General features: G+C 46.6%; 1 protein-coding gene across 3 annotated transcripts in view; it reads left to right on the top strand.

Annotated features, from left to right (window-relative positions):
- Positions 1–23,021, top strand: part of LOC142568069 (uncharacterized) — a 368,896-nt gene that overhangs the window by 323,378 nt on the left and 22,497 nt on the right. For 2 of the 3 annotated variants that reach the window (XM_075678155.1, XM_075678153.1), the window contains 2 exons: positions 8,098–8,281; positions 18,717–18,826. In XM_075678155.1, coding sequence (XP_075534270.1) covers positions 8,098–8,281; positions 18,717–18,826 — 294 coding nt within the window. The remainder of the gene's footprint in view (positions 1–8,097; positions 8,282–18,716; positions 18,827–23,021) is intronic. The other variant, XM_075678154.1, reaches the window with a different exon arrangement.

The following is a 23,021-nucleotide window of genomic DNA, read 5'->3' as shown; positions in this document are numbered from 1 at the left end:
GGATAACTGGTTATTCCATGGTCAAACTGTGTCCGAAGCCAGCCTTTGGACCACTCTGGTCACTGAGCTTGCCACTGGATATTCCTTTGTCAGGCGTGAGAAATCTACTCAGGGTTTCTGCTATACCTTTTCCCAAATGATTTGTACCACATGGAATAACTGCAAAAAAAAAAAAAGCAAGTTATTTCTTGTGCAAGTGTATTCTCTGAAGAATCAGCGGGACTGCACCTGTCCCACAGATAACTTGAGGCCATGAGCGAAGGTGGGACATGCGTCCCTCTGCACACCTTGGGCTTCTTTCTTTCAAGTGACTACGGCTTCTTATGGAAGGGTTAAAAGCATGCAATGCAAAGAGGTACTTGGCACGCTCTACACACAAGCTTTGTGCATTTTTCCGTGAAGTCGTCGAGCACCATCGGCACCTCTTGCGCAGACTGGTGCATGGGTAGTACCCTTGCCCATTGTACCGAACGTCTGTTGGCACCCGTGTCATTATTGAGCAGTTCTTGCTTCCTCTTTTGTGATATACTAGACTGTGTCATCCCTTGCGAAAACTCCTCCCATTGATAAGCTGTCTGCCCAGCATGACCAGAAAGAATAGGTATGTCAGGCTGTTTCTGTAGCAGCCACTATGTTCAGCATACTTGCAGGTAGCTGAAAACAATGGCTCACTCTTGCATCAAACCTGACAATTGATCTAACTGCACTGCTGAAGTGCAAGAAGTAATTTTTGCACTAGCTGGACAACTCATTCATGGCAAAAGAGCAACGAAATTTACATATTTGAAGAGTGACGACAGCTGAAAAACGCAGCAATAAGTAAAACAACTCTAACTACTAGTGCCATCTACCCTTTGAAATAACTATAGTTGCTTTATCTTATACGATATGACACTACCTGATTCTGTGGGGCTATGCATATCCTTCTGTGCACTCCAGGCAGCAAAGGGGTATGTGCTGCTCTTCAGTGAGAGAAAAATATTAGTCGAAGCTCGTTATTTCGAACTTTTGGTTTATTAAAACCGATGGTGGTGGTCCCGTCAAAGCTATGCATATTCCAAAGGGCGAAAACACCTGATAATTCGAATGCGCAAGCATTTGCGACAGTTAATTAGAATATACTTCGCTCTGACAACGCTCTCTGCAGTGTGCCAAATCATGTGGCGGCACCTCCGACCAGCGTTCCTTTGAGCCCACCATAGAGGAAGAGCTTAGGACAGACTCCTGAATGCTGTGCGCGAAGAAAAAAAAAAGAAAGAGAAAAAAAAACGTGGTGGAAATTTGTGCGCAGGCACACGTCACCAATAACTTCTGTTAGTGATGGGTTGGTGACTTCTGTTACTGTCACGGTACCCCATGGAGTCAATGTATAAGAACGGCTGAAATTTTGCGCGCAAGAAAACCTTCGCTGTCCGAGTTTCTGGACTTTTTGCCATGACCGCATCCGAAACGGCATTAATCGAAGCCACCACCACCGCCATTTTGATTGTCGTGCCGCCTCAAGCCGGCGCTCGCACGCAGACCCGCTGGCAACCGTAGCCACATCATGGCAATGCTAGGCCTAGCTACTTCAACGTTCGCTGCCAAGCTTCTTGCTGATCGGTGCCAGGTTTTTAATTGAAACATTCTGCCGCTGTTAGCAATGGCACCGACTCCGACTTGTAATCCTCGCCAATGGCGCGTTGCTCAGCACTGGTTAGTTGCATATACTGTCTCAAGGAATAAAACAAGCGGGTTGGTGTCAATATGCAGTGATTCGCTCCGTTTCTCGGAGGCACACATAGAAACAAACAAAACTGAAGACGGCGTCATACAGCAGATGATTAAAGCGGGAGACATCTTTGACAGACTATTCGTGCACTTTGCATTAGCTGCTTCATTCCACATATAATGCAAAAGCATTATATGTCCTGTGAGGCAGAAAAGCCAGTGTTGTAGAGAATGAGTGGTACCAGAAATCATCACATCATGTGATGTGACAAGCGTTTTGTGTGACGTCAGTAGTAACACAAAAGATAGTAAATGATGTAACATTATTTGTAGTAATTATGGGTAATTAAGATGAATTAAAGTGAATTTAGATGAATTACAAGGAAGTAAAGCGAATTAAAGTTATAACAAGTTTGAGCAAGGTGACTTAAGGTGACTTAAACTCCTTTTTAATTTTTCAACTTACGTTGCTTAAATTTTGTGTGGAGATATATTGTAGAATGCTGATTTCAAATATGTTTTTAGATAAGATATCTCACTTGGAAGAAAAGATGTAACAGAATACAATACTCCTAATTAGGTCATTTCTTACAGACATTTTTAATAATTTCTCATTAAAATAAAGTGTTTTTAAGAATATGTAGACATTTCCAAAGGCCCACTGCATATCCTAAAGCTGAGCAAATACCAATAAAGTGATTGTGATTATCACAAATAAATAGCAAAGTTTGGAAAAAAAACAATGTGGCAGTAATTAGCCTACATTTGATCTAATTAATAACCTATCACATTTAAGAAAACATGGAAAGCTTTAGTATATAGCCGAGATATTAGTAAAAAATATGATACCTAGTTCACTGAAATCAGTTGATGTAAACACCATCATAACTTCCGTAAGGCAAAAGCACTTGACGAAAAAAAGAAAGGTGAGAAAATTGCATTAAAGTTTTACTGCCACTAGCTCTTTTTGTCTATTGAACAGATGGAAAGCCTTTGGGCTCTAGCATGCTGCCCAAGTGTTGCTGAGCACAAGAACACCAAATTTACCGAAATCAATTCCTCGAAAGTTTATCAAACCTTTCATAAGGCAAAGGCACTTCACGAAAAAAAACACCCAGTAAGTCACTTTCAAGCTTTTGAATGCTCTCACAAGTTCATACAAAACCTGGGCAGTAGTCTTGCGTCCTGTTGGGCTTGTGCTTCTTGGCCATTGTCTTCTTCACCTTTTCAGTCTCTTGTTGACCTTTCTTAGACCTGTAAAGCCATTGTTTGTCCTTTTCAAGGCTTCTTCGAATGAGGGAGCTGCCAGGACTATAGCCAAGCTGCACTGCAGCAGCCTTGCTGGTTTGTGTCACTCCCAGATTGTAGCATGACACTGTTTCAGCAACAGCCCTTTCCACAGCCAGTACTGAGTCATGACTGTTTTTGAATCTCTGGGTCCAAATCACAGAGTGCAGGCACTCAATGGCACTTTGTGTCATGCCATCACAACAGCGCTGTAAGAGGGCCCAGTCACCTAGTCTTGCAAATACTGGCTCTAGTGCATTGCGAATAAACCTTGGCAGAGGGTTTTTGTGCGGTGATGGCTCGTCTTGGATGGCCAGGGCACGGTCAAAGAAGCACAAGGAGTCATCACCTGCAGGACAATGACAGTGATCAGGGGATTCGTCCGTTGAAGTCACGGGCAACAGTGTGGCTTGCACTGCCTTCTGCATTGCAGGAACGTCATGCCTGTGGCTCCTCAGAGCATACCCATAATAGTTATCTTTTTTTTATTTTATCCTGGGTAAGTCTCCCCTTTCCACCAAGAGACTCTCCTTGGGCTTTTTTCTTCTCCACCAAGGTGCGAAGGGCTGTCCCCATTCGCTTATGGACATGGTTCAGACAGCCTTTTTTTACAATGTCTGAGTATCCGTAGATGCTGTCTTGAGTCAATGCATGAAGAGTGCGGCTGTGGCCATCAGACAGAATCGTTGTGTAGCACAGCCCGTTCTCCTCCAGGGACTGCCTGAATAGGATCAGCGCTGCTTCCGTCTCCATCCGTCCGGCATTGCAGTCACTGTTTTTTTGACACTTGTCGGTCATAGCCCTGTCACCGTAGCCATCATCATCGGGGTCGGCTGCTCCTTGGCAGCCACGGCAATACCGAGAAAAGACAACATGGTCTAGCACCAGGCCTGTGTAAAGTTCAATAATGCACCCCACAGCTATGTTGGAATTGTGGCCACGGGTTTTCCAGGTGCCATCAACAATGACGTCCACGTTTCCTACAGGGTTGAGGAAGTCCTTGTAGATTGTTCTGACTACTTCCATGCTTGCTGCATCTGTGGCTGTAGCTACTGCCTGGCAAGCTCGCACCATGGTTTCCATGTGTCCCCTGAAGGTCTTGTGGTGAAGGCCCCCGGTGGGACAGGTTCAGGGTGTCACAAAGGTCCCCCTAGGGCAGTCACACCTTTTCCCATGCTTTGCATGCCTTTCATTGCCCTGCGGTTGACCTCAAAGGGCGTGATGTTTGATGCTCGGGTGACTTGTGGCGACGAAGAGTGCCGCTCTGTGAAATCGCAACTTGAGCATGTGAGCAGTAGCCTCACCGCTAGGCCGTACTGTTTCTCATTGAACTTTTTGAACGCAACAGTAGCCATCCCACACTTGCTGCACGTTATGGACGTGAAAATCGTCTGCAAAACTTTCATGTCCACAATGACGTACTCCGTGCCGCGATCGTCATCGTTACTCACCGAGCCGATGCCTAAAAGGTCAAACTTACACGAAGTTGCGCACTTTTTTGTCAAGGAAGACTTCATGTTGTCTGCACGTTCTTCGCACTCCGCACACTCAGCCTCCGTGTAAAATGACGTGTCGATGTGATGCGCATGCGAGCTTGGTCCAGCTGCGCCCACCGGCAATGCCAAAGTTGACGGTCTCGAGGAGCTTGGAGCAGCCGCGTCGACCCGCAGTGCCATAGATTGTGGCAACACTGAATTTCTCGAGGAGCTTGCAACAGCGGCGTCGACCTGTGGTGTGGTAGTTTGCGGTAACACCAAACTTGACTATCTGGATGAGTTCGGTGCAGCAGCCCTGGAAGACTGCGGTACTGCGCCTTGTGACAACACCGAAGTGGCCATTCCCGGTCGGTACCACGTACCACGTCAATAGGTGGTACTACGGCTTGCAGTGACACCAAAGCTGCCTTAGTTGTTTTCAACGATGCAGTTATTTTATTCCAAGCACGTTTCCTTTTGCTTACCACTTTCCGCATGCTTGCTTTCAAACGCGAGTCCCGCCCCATCAGAATAACGGCACAGAAACACGTACGCACGGCACGGCAACCTGGCTAATAAACGTAGTAACGAAAATGCAAGCTAAAAGGGAGCAAATAATGATGAAAATATTTACATGAACGATGCGAGAAGAGGCTGTGGGTTGCGAAACACTGCACAACAAAGAGAAGCCTCGGACGCACGCAGACGACACGAAGGCACCACGCATCAGCACATGACGGCGCTGGCTTGAGAATAAGAGGAGGAGTGCGCCAGGGCCAATTGGAGGGCTGCGCCTCTGAGAAGCGTGCGCTTCGCGCAACCAGCGTCGCTCTTTCCGAATTTCACCCTTCGAAAACATCACCGATGCCGTCGCACACAGAATGCCTTCATCGTGTTGAAAGGCACCAAAATGAAGTACGGGAAACCAGCTTTCAAATGACACCAAGATGGCGCCGATCGCCCTGCATGATCTGGAGCTTTGGCGGCTTGAAATTAGGGCAAATTTTTGAGCTGGGCCTTTAATTCCGGCCCACAGACGCCTGCAAATTCCCATTTCTTTAATACTTCGAGAAGTAATTGAGCAATAATACTTTGTGTTGTAATACTTTGGACAATGAAGACTTCAAAATCGAGATTTTAGAAAATTTGCATTTTTTGCAATTTTTTTTTTTTTTTCAAGACCTGCGTCGCCCCTTAAGGCTGGATTAAGGCAGAGTTGTTAAGGACATATGAAAATGTGTGACATTGCATATCCTGGTCGCCTGATAATTGGAAGCAAAATCGATTCCGGGATGCACATATATGACATCATGTCACATGCCACGTCATGACACGTGACACTAAGGAATACTTTTGCATTCAAATCACGTAAGGATACTTAAGTGACTGTTAATATTTTACTGAAAAAGAAAACTGTATTGCTTTGTTAAGAGCGTTAGGTTCATTGTCTCCATTCCAGTTTCTTTGGCAAAACATTTGCCTCACCCTTGCGTCATGTTACAAAAGCAAATTGGGGGCCATCAGCACAATTTTGTATGTGTTGCTATTACATCATGCCTTGAAAAACATGTTGGAATGTTCAGAATCGTAGCTTTCTACAATGTCCAGAATAGAGCCTCAGGAAACTGCACCGTGGTTGTTCGTTTGTGGCACTGCACGAGACCAAAGTTCGGGGTTCGTTTATTATGAGAGTGAAAAATATCAAAATCTTGAGGAGCAAAGTTGTGGGTGCGTTTTTTATGCAAATGCACTCATTGTGCGATAAATATGGAAGTTGCAGCTGAAAACTTGACTGGTGCTATGTGTATACCGTATTTACCCAAATCTAGCTTGCATATTTTTGCAGAGGAAATGGGCCCAGAAAATTGCCTGCACATTGTGATCAAATACGAAACCAAAACTGCATTCGTGGTGTTGACAACAGCCTACCATCAGGGCTGTCGGAGGCAGGCAGTGTCAGCACTGTCACAAAATAATGACGGAGCTTGTGTTCTTGAAGGTTGCTGTGGGTTCATTTTGTGCTAGTCTAGGAACCTAGAGTTGCAGCCTTAGGCAATTACGTTGCTGAAATTTCACGTGACTTGGTACCGGATGTATCGGCACATGCTGCCGCCAGCGTTTATGGCCCTGTGCCAAGCATGCCCATTGCCAGGAACACTGTCAGCACATACTTCTCGCGTAGAGTAACGTAAAATGTTGCAGAAGTGATAGTAGTACAGTCGCCGACTGATTTTTCGGACTCCAAAAATTCGGACATGCTCGATTATTTGGTCTGCTTCACGGCACCGCCATTATCCCCATAGACCATAATGTATAACAACTGCCGAAAGTTAGGACACCTTGAAACCTCTCGTTCGATTTTTCGGACAATCCTTGAGCCAACTTGATCGAGAGCACCATGCACAGACTCTGACCGGTGCGTGGTTCGACTTGCTAAACGCCATTTTTGTTTTGAAGGGAGCCTCCTTGCTGCCCCACGAAGTTGCACTACCGCAAATCCCTGCTCATCATCATTGTTTGTGCCTGGTCCGATAGAGTGGCTGCAGCAGTTCCGGTCTCAGCTTAGTAAGCCATGTCAAGACAATCCAGCAGCTGATTTGTTTCTTCGCGCACGATGCTGCGAGTAGGCCACGTTTTTCGTTTGTGTGACTGGTGTCGGCATGACAACAGGGTAGTGTTTGCTTTGTGTGCTGTGTCGAGGTTGCGGTGATCCAACGCAGCATACGAAAACATCGCGTCAAGTGTCTAATGGCGCCGACAGTGCCTGTGCAGACTGCACTGGGGAATGCCAGCAAGCGGGTGCCGGGAGGCCTAGGATTTGTAGCCTTCCGATGGGCTCTCTACTGATGCCGAAAATGTTCTGCCGAGACCTGCGCAGTGGTTGCATTGCGATTCCGGACACCGTCTCATTTGGCAGTTTCACAGGTGCTGACACTGCTGTACTGACATGCGCAGAACTCGACGATGGCGAGATCATTCGTCAGGTTTCTGCTGCACCGCTGGACGATGACTCCAAGTCGGAAGGTCACGCATCATGCCGTTGCATGTGGAGCGTGCACAAGCAGTGACTGTGCTTTCAGGCGCCTATAGTGACCGTACGACCCTCTCTGAGATTCAGGCTTATCCGATTGCACGTAAACAGAACAGCGTGCAACAGCGCATTCACGATTTCTTCATGTTTACTGCCGAGCCCAAATAAGTGCGTGGAAATAAGGGATATTTTTTTGTTCTTTTTTTCTTAATCTGCTTTTTTCGGACACCTGTTTATTCGGACATTTCCACAGTCCTCGTGAGGTCCGAATAAACGGTCGGCGACTGTATCTCTAAGGGATCACTCGAGAATACCACCCCTGTATGCTTGGTGTCTTGTTGGCCAATGACGAACAAATGGTGATGACGCTGCACCGCTTTCATTACGAAAGATTAAAAGAAAGTTTCCATTCTGTGAAGGTAAATTCTGCAAATATCATTTTTTCTTATTGTGGACGTGGGGGCATGCTATATTTTTCTTTCAGAAATCAAGGGTCTCCTTAAAGAGACAATAAAGAGGAAAGTAACTTCAGCTATATTAGTGAATTACTCTTGTGCAATACCAAAACAGCCGTTCCCCATGTTTCCTGTGCAGCCCAAGCAAGGCAGGCTTCCTCGACCGATTTACTGAGCAGGGGACCAGGTGCCTGCAGTTGATTGACTTTGGACGTGCCATCGACATGAGCCAGCTTCCCCCTGGCACAACATTCACCAACACGGTGACAACAGATGGCTTTGTATGCACCGAGATGCGCGACGGTCGCCCGTGGACCTTCCAGGTGTGCAAACAGCTTGCTGTGCGGGCCTGGATGCCAAACGAGGTTGAGCAGGTCGCCAGGGCACTTTTGGGACTGGACAGCACATGATCAGAGAACATTGCAGTTGAAGGGTGCTTGTTGTAAATCAACGGGACTCGCTGGGTGCTAATGAAAATATGAAGGGAGTTCTTGGGGGAGTGGTTACCCTGGAAGAGCAACTGTTTTCTTGTTGAGATACGGTAATCTCTCTTTATAAAGAAATTGCTTTACTCAAAATATTGCTTTATTTGAAATTTCTTCCGGTCCCCACCCACATGCATGCATTTTAAGCTGTGTTACTCGAAGTGCGCGAAGGGTTGATCGGCTTAGAGCAAAGTGAAAAGTGGAAGCATCGCCGCCGCCGAGCGGTGGCGACCCTTGTGCACATGCAGTGTCAAATTAATACTGTTGACGAATTAGTCTCATGCAGGCACAGAACAGGCCGAAAAAGTACCAAGCCCACAACCGATGATCGCCTAGTAACTGTTACCAAGCGAGTGCCGAGTGCCCAGCTGTTTACTGCGGAGCAAACAGAAGCTGTCAAATTGCATGGTGCAGCATACCCAAACCATTAATCTCGGTCGCAATCGCATCACTGGTCTCCCCGGTGATAGAATTCACACAAAAATGTTTTTCTGGCGCTTTGCAATGCCAAAAAACTGCGGTCTCTTCGATGCCAAAAAGTGGCTGAAAAACCGCGGGCAGACTTGCGCCCTAGCATTCCATGAGGTGCACTCGATGAGCAAAGTTTTACCGCTCTAAGGAGCACTTCTGACGCTGGAATGTGCCAAAAAGCACAAAAGGAGTGTCCCTCTGATTATAAGTGACATGTAGCTCCTTGCATCGAACATTAACGAATCGGGAAGACTACTTTGGGGAAGGCGATCTAAATTTTCTCACCGCTCGCCATAATTGGCCTGCATCGCAATAAAACAACTTCCCTAGCTTCATTGCACTTTTGACAGTACAAATCGACTGATGACTTGCCGAAAACATGAAGAATCTGAGCGTCGCCTGTCGGGCTGTCAACACGGTGGGTCAACGCAAGCTGGTGTTTCCCGGTGATTTTCTCGAGCCGGTCATGCTCGATTTGCGCCATCCAACTTTAGACAAACAGTATAAATGTGTGGTAGGGTCATTGAATTTGGTTTGTAGACATTTGTCAATGACGCGACGGTGCGTGAACATCGACACTTGAATCGTAGAATTAGCACAGTGTCGTCGACAATAGTGCCCCGAAAAACTCTTGTTTTGCAAACTTCACGGCTGCAAACTTCGAGAAAAAATTGCCTAGTGATAATGCCCCTACTGCAAAACCACTGTTTTCAAGATCGCGCTGCGTACCCACAATGAGCGGCTAATCGTTTTTAGAGCACAACAAACACAACCTCAGACTCGAGCCACGGAATTTGCAGCACTTTCCAGCGCGATACTCTCGTAGTCTTCCATGACCTCTGCACCACCCCCCTATAAAAGCGGCCACTGCCTTCCCCTCTTCATTCGCTCTCCAGTCTGCAAGTCGTTTGGATGCCAGTTACTCCTCTCGCTCTCCTTCATGTCAACTCCTCGCCTCCTCGCTGCCAGTTTCGACGCCGCTGCTCCTCCAAAGCTGCCCTCTTCCAGCCTGCCCTCCCGAGCACAATCTTCCACCAACGGGTGACCTTCCACAATTCCTGCTTCTTTGTCTCCACCACTCCGATCGCCTTTGTTCCTCTACACGTGAAGCCGATGCCAAGCCTGCCATTGCAACTATCGCCATCACCAGCATGCACTGACGAGTAAAGAGACATGCCCTGATGACATTTTGAAGCTTCTGCCTTCTGCGTCGCCCACCGCATTCAGCCACTTTGGTGGCGACGGCACATGCGTTTGCATCCTTGCTGCAGGACATGTGATCGCGTGTTATTCAGAGTGCTTTGTTGGCGTTCCTCACATGTGTGTCTGGGGTCTACAGTGATAAATGGCTCTGTCAGTCTCCGGGTGAAAGTGTCTGACTTTGGAACAGAAAGTTCTGCTAATAAAGGTAGTGGAAAAAGGTGGCAGGCAGAAAACTGACATCAACTGTATTGAAAAACAAGGAAGCTGTGCTGGATGGCTTTGAAAAGAGCTTCTCGGCGAAGAGAAAGCGGAATCTCGATTTGAAATATCCCCAAGTTGAAGGTGCACTTCTACAGTGGCTGAAGAACACCAGGAGTACAAGTCTCCCCATACATGTACCTGCACTTACTACAAAAGCCGGAGCTCTTGCTCTCCAAATGGGCCATAAAGATTTAAAGTGCCGCAATGGCTGGCTTGAGCGGTTCAAGAAATGACATGGCGGGACCTCGAAGTCGATCATTGGTGAAAGCACAGCCGTGGACCGTGACACTGTAGACGTATGGCGCCAACATCGGGTCCAAGCTCTGCTTGAAAAGTATGAAGACAGACATTTACAACCTAGATGAATCTGCATTTTTCTACAAGATGCTGCCGAATCGCACATTCATTACCGCTGGCAGATCCTCATCCGGAGGAAAACAGAGCAAGGAGCGTGTCACGGTGCTGTTTGGTGCCAATGCAACAGGCGAGGACAATCTTTCATTGTCGATACTGGGGAAGGTGGAGAAGCTGCGGTGCTTCCAAAATGCAACCATTCCCAAGGAATGCATCTACAGAAGTAACAAGCGAGCCTGGATGACTGCTGCTATTTTTGAAGACTACATGCGCCTTCTGGATAGATGGTTCGACGCAAAGAATTGGCAGGTGCTTTTCATAATTGACAATTGTCCAAGCCCAGGGAAGATCGACAACCTTAAGACGATCGCTGCATAATTTTTTCCTGCAAACACAAGCGCAGTACTGCAACTGATGGATCAGGGCATCATTGAAAGCACCCGGAAGCTGTACCGCAAGGCTCTTTTGCAGTGCATACTCGCAGCGTATGACGCCAGTGAAGAGGCACAACATTGATTTGCTTGGTGCGATCCACTTGCTGAACTTTTCATGGAAAGAACTCGCACCTTCGGAGGTTGCCAACTGCTTTGCGCACGCCGGCTTTTCCCGTGCTGTCGCCAACGACCCTGACAATGACCAGCCTTACGATGTCCGGACTTGTAGCAATCTCTAAGAGGCTGTTCATAAAGTAGCTGGCTGAGAGGTAGAAAGTGACTTCGAGACATTCGCTTTGGCTGACACTACTGCTCTTGTGGTTGCCCCAGCGATGAATGCGGAGGTGCTAATTGACGCTGTTAGTGGCGAGCCACAAGAAATCTGCCCAGGACCGATCCCTTCCACTGCGCACATTTTACCGCTAGTGTGGCTGGGGCATTACAGCGCGACATAGAAACGGTCACCTTGCGATGTGAGAGGGTGAAATTTCCACCACTTTCTTTTTTCCTTTGCTTACCGCATTGAGAAGTCTCTCCTAAGTTTTTCCTCTATGGCGGGTCACAGGAATGCTAGTAGTCGGAGGCGCCACCGTGTGATTTGGCGCGCTGCTGAGAGCATTGTTGGGGCACTGTATGTTCGTATTAACCGTCACAAATTGTGTATTCGAATTACCATGCATTTTCGCCCATAAGAGAACACAACTTTGATGGAGCACAGCGTCTGTTCGAAAAAACCGGAAGTTTCGAATGAACAAGATTCGACTGTAATAAGCTTCCTGTAATTAATTCACAGTTAGGTTTATGGCCCTCCACAACGAAAACACAGTGAACTGTCATATTCTGTTGATTCAGAATAGGACACATGTGTGGCACCCATAATTTCCTACTGATTGTTGATGAACTTCCAATCTCTAGTAGACGTGAGAGGCTGACTGTCCTCCATCCGGTAATGTTTCCTTATGCCAAACTTTTGTTTCACACCAAAGCACTTCTATAGTTCTTGAGCGCTGTTGTATTGCATGTTATTATTAGAAATTTGTAGCGCATCCTTTTGCCAGAGGATGATGCTGTGATAGTAGTGCTCTGTGTAGCACATGACACCAGGTCCTTTGGTTGCAAGGGCTCTGTCAAAGTAGTAGTGCTTCTCAAAGTTTTTACTGCTGACAAATTTAGTACCGTAAAAACCTGCATATAATACGAGATTGTTTTCCCTATTATTAGCGTCCCAAATTTTCACCTCGTACTATATGCGGATCCGAACAAAAATTTGTCAGAAATTTGGGCTAGAAGTTTTTGTTTCGTTATTGCTGTGTGACTACAGCATCGTATCTTTATTGTTGAGTGCGCACCTTGGCAGCACAAGTGGAAACCATGTGTCGCGAAGTGCATCTTTTTTATTCTGCATTCAAGGACCAAGATGTCCGAACCGCGAAAACAGCGCTCGGCTGCTTTCACGAGAAAGGTTAGAAAGAGAAAGCCGCACAGGACATCGGCAACAGTGCAGCCAGGAGGCAGTTTGGCGTCAACGAGGGAAGCATTCGTGGGTGGCGTCGACAGAAGGAAGCCCTTTTCGCATGCAGAGGAATGCGAAGAAGCTGTCGCGGCCCGAAGAGTGGGACATTTTCGGAAATCGAACTCGCCCTGACGGAGTTCATACGCCAACAGCGAGCCGTGCATCTAGCGGTGAGTGTGGAGCTTATGCCGGCAAAAGCTAAAGAGCTTGCAAGAGAAAAAGGGCTACTGAGCTCCGCCTTCAGAGTAAGCAAGCACTGGATTTATCGCTACATGTGCCGTGCTGGATTTTCCTTGCGCCGCCGAACTTCGATTTTGCAAATGCTGCTCGAATCGTTCGAAGAGCTGCTTGTGGCTTTTCAATGCCACATTATTTTGCTGCGCAAGTCTAAGAACTTGCAGCTAGGGCAAATCGGCAATGCTGACCAAACGCCAGTTTATATGGACATGCCATCGCCCCTCACCGTGCAAGAAAAGGGCTCTAAACAAGTTTATGTCCGGTCCACTGGCAACAAGAAAACGCGAGTTACTGTCATGTTGTTGTGCACGGCAGACGGATGCAAGCTCCCGCCCTATGTTGTCTTCAAGCGCAAGACAGTGCCTAAAGGTGAGGAGCTGCTAAAAAAATGTGGTCGTGGGATGTCAAGCAGTGTTACGCAGACCGGATGCGCTCAGGTGAGCCTGCAGTTACGCCGACCGGGCGGCTGAAGCAGGCTTCGCCAGCCACGCTATGCAAGTGGGTTGTGGATACATGGGCCAGCATACCAGAGGACCTTGTGCGTCGCACATTCAAGAAGTGCGGCATCTCAAACGCGCTCGATGGCACGGAGGATGAGTACCTCTGGGAAGATATATCCGACAAGGAACTATCCGAAGAGAGCACAGCTGAGGAAGACAGCGATTGAAGTGCAGAGTGCAATTTGAATAAATGTTTTCCTCGAGTTTTCCTAACTCGTATTATACGCGGATAAAACTTTTTTTCCCATTTCGCGTCCCAAAAATTTCACCTCATACTATATGCGGGTACGTATTATATGCGGGTTCTTATGGTACATACAGTTGACTCTCGCTACAACAGACCCTGATAATCTGACAAAAATAGTCCGTGTTATTGCAAGTCAGTAATATCCGAAATGCCTCACTTCCAAAACTTTGGTTGTGATGTGTAACAAAAGTGAGTGATGAACGGCAAAAAAAAAAAAAAAAAAGAAAGGTTGCAATTTCGCTTGAAAGGCAAAGCATCGATTGCAATAGCAAATTAGTAGACAGCTACGCGAAGTAAGGATAATAGTATTATCGGCCGTATAAAGATGTAAACATTCGCATACTAACTAAATTAACAAACACAATGTCATGCGCGCACAGGTAAACATGAACACATTTCGCTTGATGACCCCGGAAAGTTGCTGTGAAAACATTGGAGTGAGGAAGCACGGTAGCAACAGCAAGTGAATTGACCTTCATGTTTTCTCTCGCTTCAACACAAAGCTACCGGCATTGTGTGCACTTTGTCCACATCGCAGAGCGGTTTCAAGATATAAGGCGTGGCCATGCCATAAGCAGCAGCCACTGGATTAGAACCCGTTCCTGTTACGTGCCTCCCTCCTGTGCCTCGGGCGCGAAAAAAGACAGCGCGCTTCCGCCCCGCCTTCCTCTCTCGCGCAGGCGATATTGAGCCGTGATTGTTGGCCGACCCTCGCAAGTCAGTTGTTGGCCTTTATCGACATAGCAAATGTCCGTTTTATACACCCAGTTTTTACAAAAATTGCCATTAATTTAGTCTGCTGTAGCCGATAATCTGTTGCAGCACAGTCCGTTAAAAGCGAACTTCGTTGCATTAATAAAATAGGTAGTGCAAACTAAAGTTTAAATATGGTCTGTTATATCCGAAACTGTTGTACCTGCTCTGTTGTAATGAACGTAGACTGTGTATCATCCTTCTTCAATGTATTTTTTATGTTCATAGCGTACTTCATTAGCCATTGCCGTAATCTTATTACGTATACATTTTATGCACTTTACAGTGACTGTTTTAAGGCCCCTTTACAGCCACGTCGCATCTGCTTCTCGTAATTCATCACCACATTGCCAACTCAGTAGTAACACTAGCTTGGCGCTTTTTGGCCAGACTTGGCCCTTGTGCCACAAAACAATTCATCATTTTTATCCAAACATATTGCAGTCTGGCAAATGTAACATAATGAAGCAAATGTTTTGAGCGATGCTGATGATTTGCCTCGTGATTGTGTGAAAGAAAGCCACGAAACGGTTGGTTCCTTCTCCATGCTTCACTCTATAACAAAGGCGTTCATATTTTGCAACTCCTCCACATTCGATGCACTTTTTATTTGCAGGCTCATCTGCTTCCGTTGCGCACTTCCTTGCCTTTCGCTTGCAGACTTCTTTCCTTGCCTCTTGTAGTGGGTAAATTTGGGTGAAAAATAGGTGTGAAGCTAAAAGGCCTGTAAGGAAGCACATTGATATTAAGTGAAAAAAAAAAAGCTGACTACGAAACAGATGTCAATAGAGAAGTCCCTGGAAATAACTGTGAAAATGGTGGTATAGGAAAAGTCTGAGGGGGAGCAGCGATATACTGAATACAGTCGAACCCACTTATAACAATATTCTACTGCTGCGAAAACTCCATTGTTATAACCTGGTTGCATGAAAAAATCAAAATAGCGGATGGTAGAGGTGACGTGAGAAAACTATATAGGCAGGGAGGCCAGTGCCCCTCCCCACCACCTTCCTCTGCCCAGCTGCTGATTGTGTTCCCTCGTTTAACTGCTTCCTGGGTGCTCCGATCATGTGTAACAAGCCGCGACTGTCGGCGTTAAAGAATGGCACTGCTATAACAACTGCAAAGAGGTTCCACGGGTGGCAAGCAATATTCGAGCAACTGCCGAGGCATCACTTCGGTGGCCCCAAAAGGGGCCATTTAAAAATTGCGAGAAGGCTGTCGCGGCGGCCTGCCGGCTTGAGAAATCCAGAAGAAACGCTGAAGAGAGATCGCCACAAGCATCTTGGCACATACTCCTCACTGGCTTGCACGAGAGAAGCCTACGTCCGTCAGCCATGCATGCTTTACGCAAAGCTTGCCGACATCCTTCTCCAAGGCATCCAAGCACTCCACATAGTGCGGCGAAAGGTTCCTCACAAAAACGAAGCCCCGGGGGGCTGAATCATGTCGGGCCTCCTGTGAGGACAACGTTGAGGCAGCCTACCCTGCCACGTCATCACTGCTGTCGTCGCCGTCGTTAACCGTTGAAAGCACGTTCGCGATGATCGTCTCATCGGTTAGAAGCACTTAATTTCCAAACCTATAGCTGTGTGCTTTTCACCGGCAACGGCGTGCATTGCCGATGATCAGCGGGCGCATCAGCCATCTTCCCTTTCGGTGGCGATTAAAGCAAAGTTGAGAAACCGCATGGCCAGGAACGACTTCTACATGACCAACAACAATGAAAGCTAGCGATTAAGCTGTTCGCAGAACTGCACTGAATGAGGAGCCAGCAAGCAACATGATGATGATGATGATAGTGATCTAAAGAAAGGAAAGATGCTTGAGAGAAAATCTGGGGGCTTTTGCTCCTCGAATATATGATTCTGCCTAGGCACTATGAAAAAAGTTTCTTTAACGCGTGTAGTAGGTGTTAGTCCCTAGGCATTCCGGCATTGTGGAGTGGGGTCAAGTTTGTTTACTCTTGGACGCTGCCTGTTGGTGCGGTAAAATAGGTGAAGCAGCGGGCACTGATGCCCGATTTGGCGACCGCTGTGTTGGACAGACTGTCTCGTACCTGCGGCAGGTGCTAGACAGTCTGCCTTGTGCCAGGGTGTATAAGCGTGCCAGGGGGGTGTATTGGCTGTTCGCTATCGCCAATACACCCCATTTTTGTGCGAACACCCCCTGGCATGCTTCGGCCTTCACGGCCCCAACCCAGCGGCCGTCCTACTTCCAGCTTTGATACCCCCGCTACCCCTTGGGTGCCCTGGAGATCCTGTCCTGTCTGCTTTATTACCACCTCAGGTGCTGTCCTGAGCCCTCCGTTTGCCGGTTACGTGTGCCCTCGTGGAGCAATGCTTGTAAAAAAATCCAATCTATCGGCGACGAAAAAAGAGACCCACGACTTGTACAACATCAGTCAAAACCTTGCCTCTTCAGACACAGCGATCACCAAATGGGGCGTCCGTGCCCACTGGCTCACCACGCGGGCAGCCAGCGGCGGAGCGTAAACAAACTCGACCGCACTCCGCAATGCCGGCATGTCTAGGGGACGAACGCATATAACATGCAGTAAGAAACCTCCTCTGTAGTGCCTAGGCAGAGTCATATATTCAACCCTACTGTTAACAGCACAAAATGTAGATGAGAGACGAGACAAGAAGACACCACAAGCGCTGACTTTCAACAACGTTTATTTTGAAAGAAGCACGGCTTCTTATACCATTGCCCACACGTGTCGGAGAGCATATATTCAAGGAGCAAAAGCCCAGAGATTTTCTCTCTCATGCCCGCTCTTACTCGCCTCTGCACACGAACAGCTTGCGATCCCTCAAATGAACCTCTCGTGCGGGAGCATGGCTCAGCGCAATCTGCTTGCGGCGCAGTTGGCGTGGTCCATTTGTGTTTCGGAGGGTAGGGCAGTGTAAAGCTATGAGCGCAGCCTATTCGTGTTCGGAGGGGTGGAAGGGCAACGGGAGAGAGCCGCACGGAGATATAGCTGGAAAGTGAGCACGTGGCGGCTGTTGTAGCAGTGGCCCATCGTGCAGCGGCTCATATTTCTGATTTTCTTTTTTTTTTTCTTTTCAAGGATTTCGCATTTTACTACCTTTCAGCTCGAACAAGTTAGGACTCCTTGAAACCTCTCGTTCGATTTTTCGGACACTCCTTGAGCCAACTTGATCGAGAGCACCATGCACCGACTCTGACCGGTGCGTGGTTCGACTTGCTAAACGCCATTTTTGTTTTGAAGGGAGCCTCCTTGCTGCCCCACGAAGTTGCACTACCGCAAATCCCTGCTCATCATCATTGTTTGTGCCTGGTCCGATAGAGTGGCTGCAGCAGTTCCGGTCTCAGCTTATTAAGCCATGTCAAGACAATCCAGCAGCTGATTTAATTCTTCGCGCACGATGCTGCGAGTAGGCCACGTTTTTCGTTTGTGTGACTGGTGTCGGCATGACAACAGGGTAGTGTTTGCTTTGTGTGCTGTGTCGAGGTTGCGGTGATCCAACGCGGCATACGAAAACATCGCGTCAAGTGTCTAATGGCGCCGACAGTGCCTGTGCAGACTGCACTGGGGAATGCCAGCAAGCGGGTGCCGGGAGGCCTAGGATTTGTAGCCTTCCGATGGGCTCTCTACTGATGCCGAAAATGTTCTGCCGAGACCTGCGCAGTGGTTGCATTGCGATTCCGGACACCGTCTCATTTGGCAGTTTCACAGGTGCTGACACTGCTGTACTGACATGCGCAGAACTCGACGATGGCGAGATCATTCGTCAGGTTTCTGCTGCACCGCTGGACGATGACTCCAAGTCGGAAAGTCACGCATCATGCCGTTGCATGTGGAGCGTGCACAAGCAGTGACTGTGCTTTCAGGCGCCTATAGTGACCGTACGACCCTCTCTGAGATTCAGGCTTATCCGATTGCACGTAAACAGAACAGCGTGCAACAGCGCATTCACGATTTCTTCATGTTTACTGCCGAGCCCAAATAAGTGCGTGGAAATAAGGGATATTTTTTTGTTCTTTTTTTCTTAATCTGCTTTTTTCGGACACCTGTTTATTCGGACATTTCCACAGTCCTCGTGAGGTCCGAATAAACGGTCGGCGACTGTATTTATAAGTGGGCTCGACTATATCTCTCCTTTAAAAGAAGTGCTTTGTTTGTGACGAACTGCCATAACTTGTTTGTTTCAGTTTCGAGTGAAGGTAGTATCTTTGTCGCACCACTTCATTTGCACAAAGTTGGTGCAGCTCCTTCTTTTGCTAAAAGAATGGTCCAGTTGCACTACAGCCCAGATGCCTGTGTTGCATGCAGACTGACTGGTTTGGCCTTCTGGGATGCCTGCACGTGCTCTTGTTCGGAGACTACATGGAAGTCGAGAAGATGGCCACTGGCACCTGGAGCATCCGACACAAGTTCAAAAGGTGCATCTCTTTTGCCAGGAGGGTGTTTTGCAGATCTGGTCACTGCCTGTATGCAAATCCAATTATGACATATTTGTCTGTATGCTAAAAACAGCTTGATTCTATACTGATTATTATATTGGAAGCCATGTATAACGAACCTAAAAATGCAGCTGGGCAGGACATATAATGCATAGGATAGATAACCTTAGACCATTTGAGTTACAGAATGCGTGCCAAGGAAAGGGAAGCGCAGTTGAGGACAACAGAAAACTAGGTGGGAGGATGAAAGGAGAAAATTTGAAGCTGCAGGTTGGAATCGGCTGGTGCAAGACAGGGGAGGGGTTATTGGAGATGCCTTCATCCTGCAGTGGACATAGTAGGCTGATGATAATGATGGTAAACCTGTGTGATGAGTTCGTTACGCATGACAGAACAGAGCTGCGCTACAGTATGGAACCACCTCGTGATGACCTGATTCATGCAGCAGCGCGTGTAAGTAACGCTGCAACCTGATAGCATCTAGCTCTCTGTTGGGTCATGTAATAATGCACCGTGCCCATTATTGTCTGAACGTACTAACAAGCTTGCTGAACTGCATATAGTCCAGTCCACTTATAACAGTACCACATATGGTAATTATATCAGTTATAACAGTGAGTAGAGGGGGGACCCTGCACCTGAAAACGTTGTTTTAAATTCTTAATCGATTTTGATGAAACTTGCTTAGTTTATGTATTTCAGTGTACTAGTTTTAAATATGCATCCAGTTTTCTTTCAGAGTAAATAACTTTCCAGAAGTTGAAGAAATTCAGCTTTATTGTATAATTTGCTTGGAGGCGAGCTATCTACCAAACTATACATGGCATAATAAATATTGACATGTGAACATGTGGAACTGACAAAGTGCAAATAAGCAAGTATGGTGTTCTAACCCAATTTTATATCGAATGAGAACATTGCAAACTTCACTGAGGGAAATCCATTTAGCTCCTAAGAAACATTTGTTTTTAATTTTCTAATAAATGCAACAATGTTATTTCTTAAATTTGCACTCTACTCAGCTTTGCCTTTCTCTGAAAAAAAAGAATTACAGTGATAGCCCAAGTAGAAGCAGAGATAATGCACCTCCAATAAGGCATCATGAAAATTGTGGTTTTGAGAAACCAACAAAAAACATTTGACAGCTGATATATTGAAAGACAGTTTGAAAAAACGGCACCAAAAGCCATCACTACGCAGTAAGTATAATTTATGGCCGTTTGGCCGTTGCCAGGTCAACTACATAGCGCGCACTGCGATCACGTACACTTCAAAATGATTACACGTTTTTGGGCCCTCGATTCCCTGTGAGCTCCATCCCAATGCAACTTCGCTGCAGATCTCGCAAACCAGAGTCAGTTTAGTAGCAAGACTGTAATCCTGATTGCTCTGCTCCAGCTACGCAGAACCACCGCAAGTATTGCACGAGAAAATGCAGAGATTGTTCACTGTTGCAAGTCTGACAATTTACAGAGCAGCGGGCTTCACAGCCAAGGCTGTTGCACTGTTGGCGGTCGGATCTTTAACAAAATGCCGAATCTTTTGCTACATGGCCGTCGTAGATGCAATCTTGTTGAGCGTAGCTTGCTCATGTGCTTTTATGTTACCCACTTCCTCCTCAGTTATGATAGCTGTGTTCAATTCTCATGCGAGTGTAACCGACGTGTGGATGTGCGTGATCCGGCAGAGCAGTTGAGGCATCGACGTTCGGCAGCAGTACGACTTCAGCGGTGAGCTGCCGGGTATCCTGTGCAGACTGCGATGACGGAATCGCTTTCGGAAGTTTATTGCATCTTGCAAGTTTCCGCCCATAACAACTCACGGAACGAAACTTTGTCGGACCACAAGCATATCCAGCTTTGCAGTCACGGGACTAGGACGAAATGGTGGCTGTTTTCGTCGTTTGAGCACTTGTGGCCCTTGGAGCCAATCATCACTGGCCATCTTGGTCATATGCTCAGAGGGGCCAATAGTGGCATGCACGGCGCATTCCTCTGCTCTTCTTTTTTTTTTTTTCGTGACCGCAGCGCCGGCAATGTTGTTGACTGGCGAATAAAGAAAGCCAGAAACATGAGCTTTCGAATGATACCTAAATGGCTCTGGCAGAGTGCGTAATTATCAAGTTATGCTCGACTAAAAATCGGGCGCGATTTGTCCCTAATTCAGAGGGCAGTACTTGCGGATTCTCGTCTTTAGGTCACGATAACGAAGGAACTGCGTGGTATTTTGTAACCAAATTTCGGAGACAGGGGCAGAAACGCGTCAGGAACATGGAAATTAAAAATTGAAAATTCGATTCTTGGGCCAATTTTCGGTGCCGAGGACCCAGGTCCTTATTGAAGTAATGTTCATCCTCTTTTTCATCACTAAGAATGAAACTTTACAGCCTTATTAAAGTTTCTGACTGATTTCAAATATGTTATTAGTTTTGTTGTAGGTCAATTAGTTTCTGTGATATATGACAATTAGCTTCTACGACTTCCATTGTTTAAGGCCATAATGGAAAATAAATGGCAGAATAAAAGATTATCTGTAAGGCATGTTTAGATAGCATAAAGACTAAGGAATGAAAGATAGCAAGCACATTTTTTTTGTGTGTGACCCTTAATAGATTTTTTACAGCCCGTTGAATACAAGCCCACAATATATGGCAACCATGTGGCAGAAGTTGTAGCAGAATTAAATTCCAAAGCGAAAACAAAAAATTTGCTTGCTGTACTGCACAGAGTATACATTAAGTTCTATCGGTTCTTGGTGTTGAGATATCAAGGCCTGAATATTACATGGAGCGCAAAGTATATGTTTAGAGAAAAGTACAAAAAACAAACAGCAATAAATGTGAGGGGATATGGCATTTAGAACAACCATTTTTAAACACATGACATTTTCAGCACACATCCAATGTTGTGTGCTCCTTAAAAATATGCAATTACATTTTTTCTGAGGAAAATAAAAGAACTAGTTACAATTCTTCTTGTGTTAAAAACTTGGGATGTGATTTGCAAAAGATGTACTGCAACAACATTGCTAAAATGAAGCAGGTATGTTCCTGGATGTCCAGATACTGCAAGTTGTCATTCGGATGTTTGTATCTGTGCTTTAGCCAAAGTTATGAAATTCTAAAGTTTCAGCTTATGAAGGTGAATCTTAGTTGGTGATTTCTACAGCATTTCAAAATATTAAGTGTCCTAAGACACTATGTCTAGTTTTTGTGCACTCTCCGACTCGCCTGCATTCAGGGACAAAAAAGAATGATGAGAATTCAAGGAGTAGAAGGGACACAATGGTGACCCCAAAATTTGAGACTTTAAAGAAGCTATACTTAAGAAATACTGGGAAAATATAACTTTCAAGCTTCAAAACTGGGAAATAATAACAAAATAATTATAAATGCAAAAGTATCCCGCTCATGTAGACATTAGGCGCACATAGAGGCTCGTAACAGAATCTGGTATGCACCAACCCGCGTAGAGGCATGGGAATAGGCATCGGCACATTGTATGCAGTCTCTGCGGGGATAAAGGGCAATGGTTAGCTTCGCTGCTGCGTTATTGCTGATACAGTATGAGATTGCTCGACGCAGTGACTTATCTCCAGTGCAATCTTGTTCGCTCGTCTAAACCTTGGGATAATTGCCTCCTCTTTCTTGCCGCAGGAAGAAGACTGCTTGCACTTCACTTTTCGTGGAGGCGCGTTTCGTTTCAAACTTTTTCTTTGTTTAGAGAGGGTCGATGTGTCGGTTGTGTTCACAATACGATAAACAAAGAAACAGCGACCCACTGCCAGGCCTAGCAGATGAGCTAGGCCTAGTTGCCATAGCAACAGCCAATCAGAAGGCACCTTTCGGTGCACTGGCGCACTGAGCCAATAGGAGGGCCATGTGCATCGCGAGCTTCGTCAGTCTGGCCCCTGATAGTTTTACGTTTGTGCTTTTTCTATGCGGTCATCGCCGGCAAGGATGCAGGGAAACTGAAAGACGGAACTTTGAGCTTTCAAACGATACCGATATAGCAGCGCTCGGTGACGGGAAACACAAGAAATAGCTCCGTGAACTCCGGTGTTTCTGCACAATTTTGGGGTCGTTTCTCACCGTCCGCGCTGACAAAATTTTTTTTTCTGACAGTTGGTTTAGGGATCGGCCCACGACCCCTGCCGACCACTAATGCAAGAGTGG

This window comes from Dermacentor variabilis, unplaced genomic scaffold (genome assembly GCF_050947875.1).
Source record: "Dermacentor variabilis isolate Ectoservices unplaced genomic scaffold, ASM5094787v1 scaffold_16, whole genome shotgun sequence".
Taxonomy (NCBI): Eukaryota; Metazoa; Arthropoda; class Arachnida; order Ixodida; family Ixodidae; genus Dermacentor; species Dermacentor variabilis.
The sequence above is the reverse complement of the archived record's forward strand: the minus strand, read 5'-3'. Positions and strand labels throughout refer to the sequence as shown.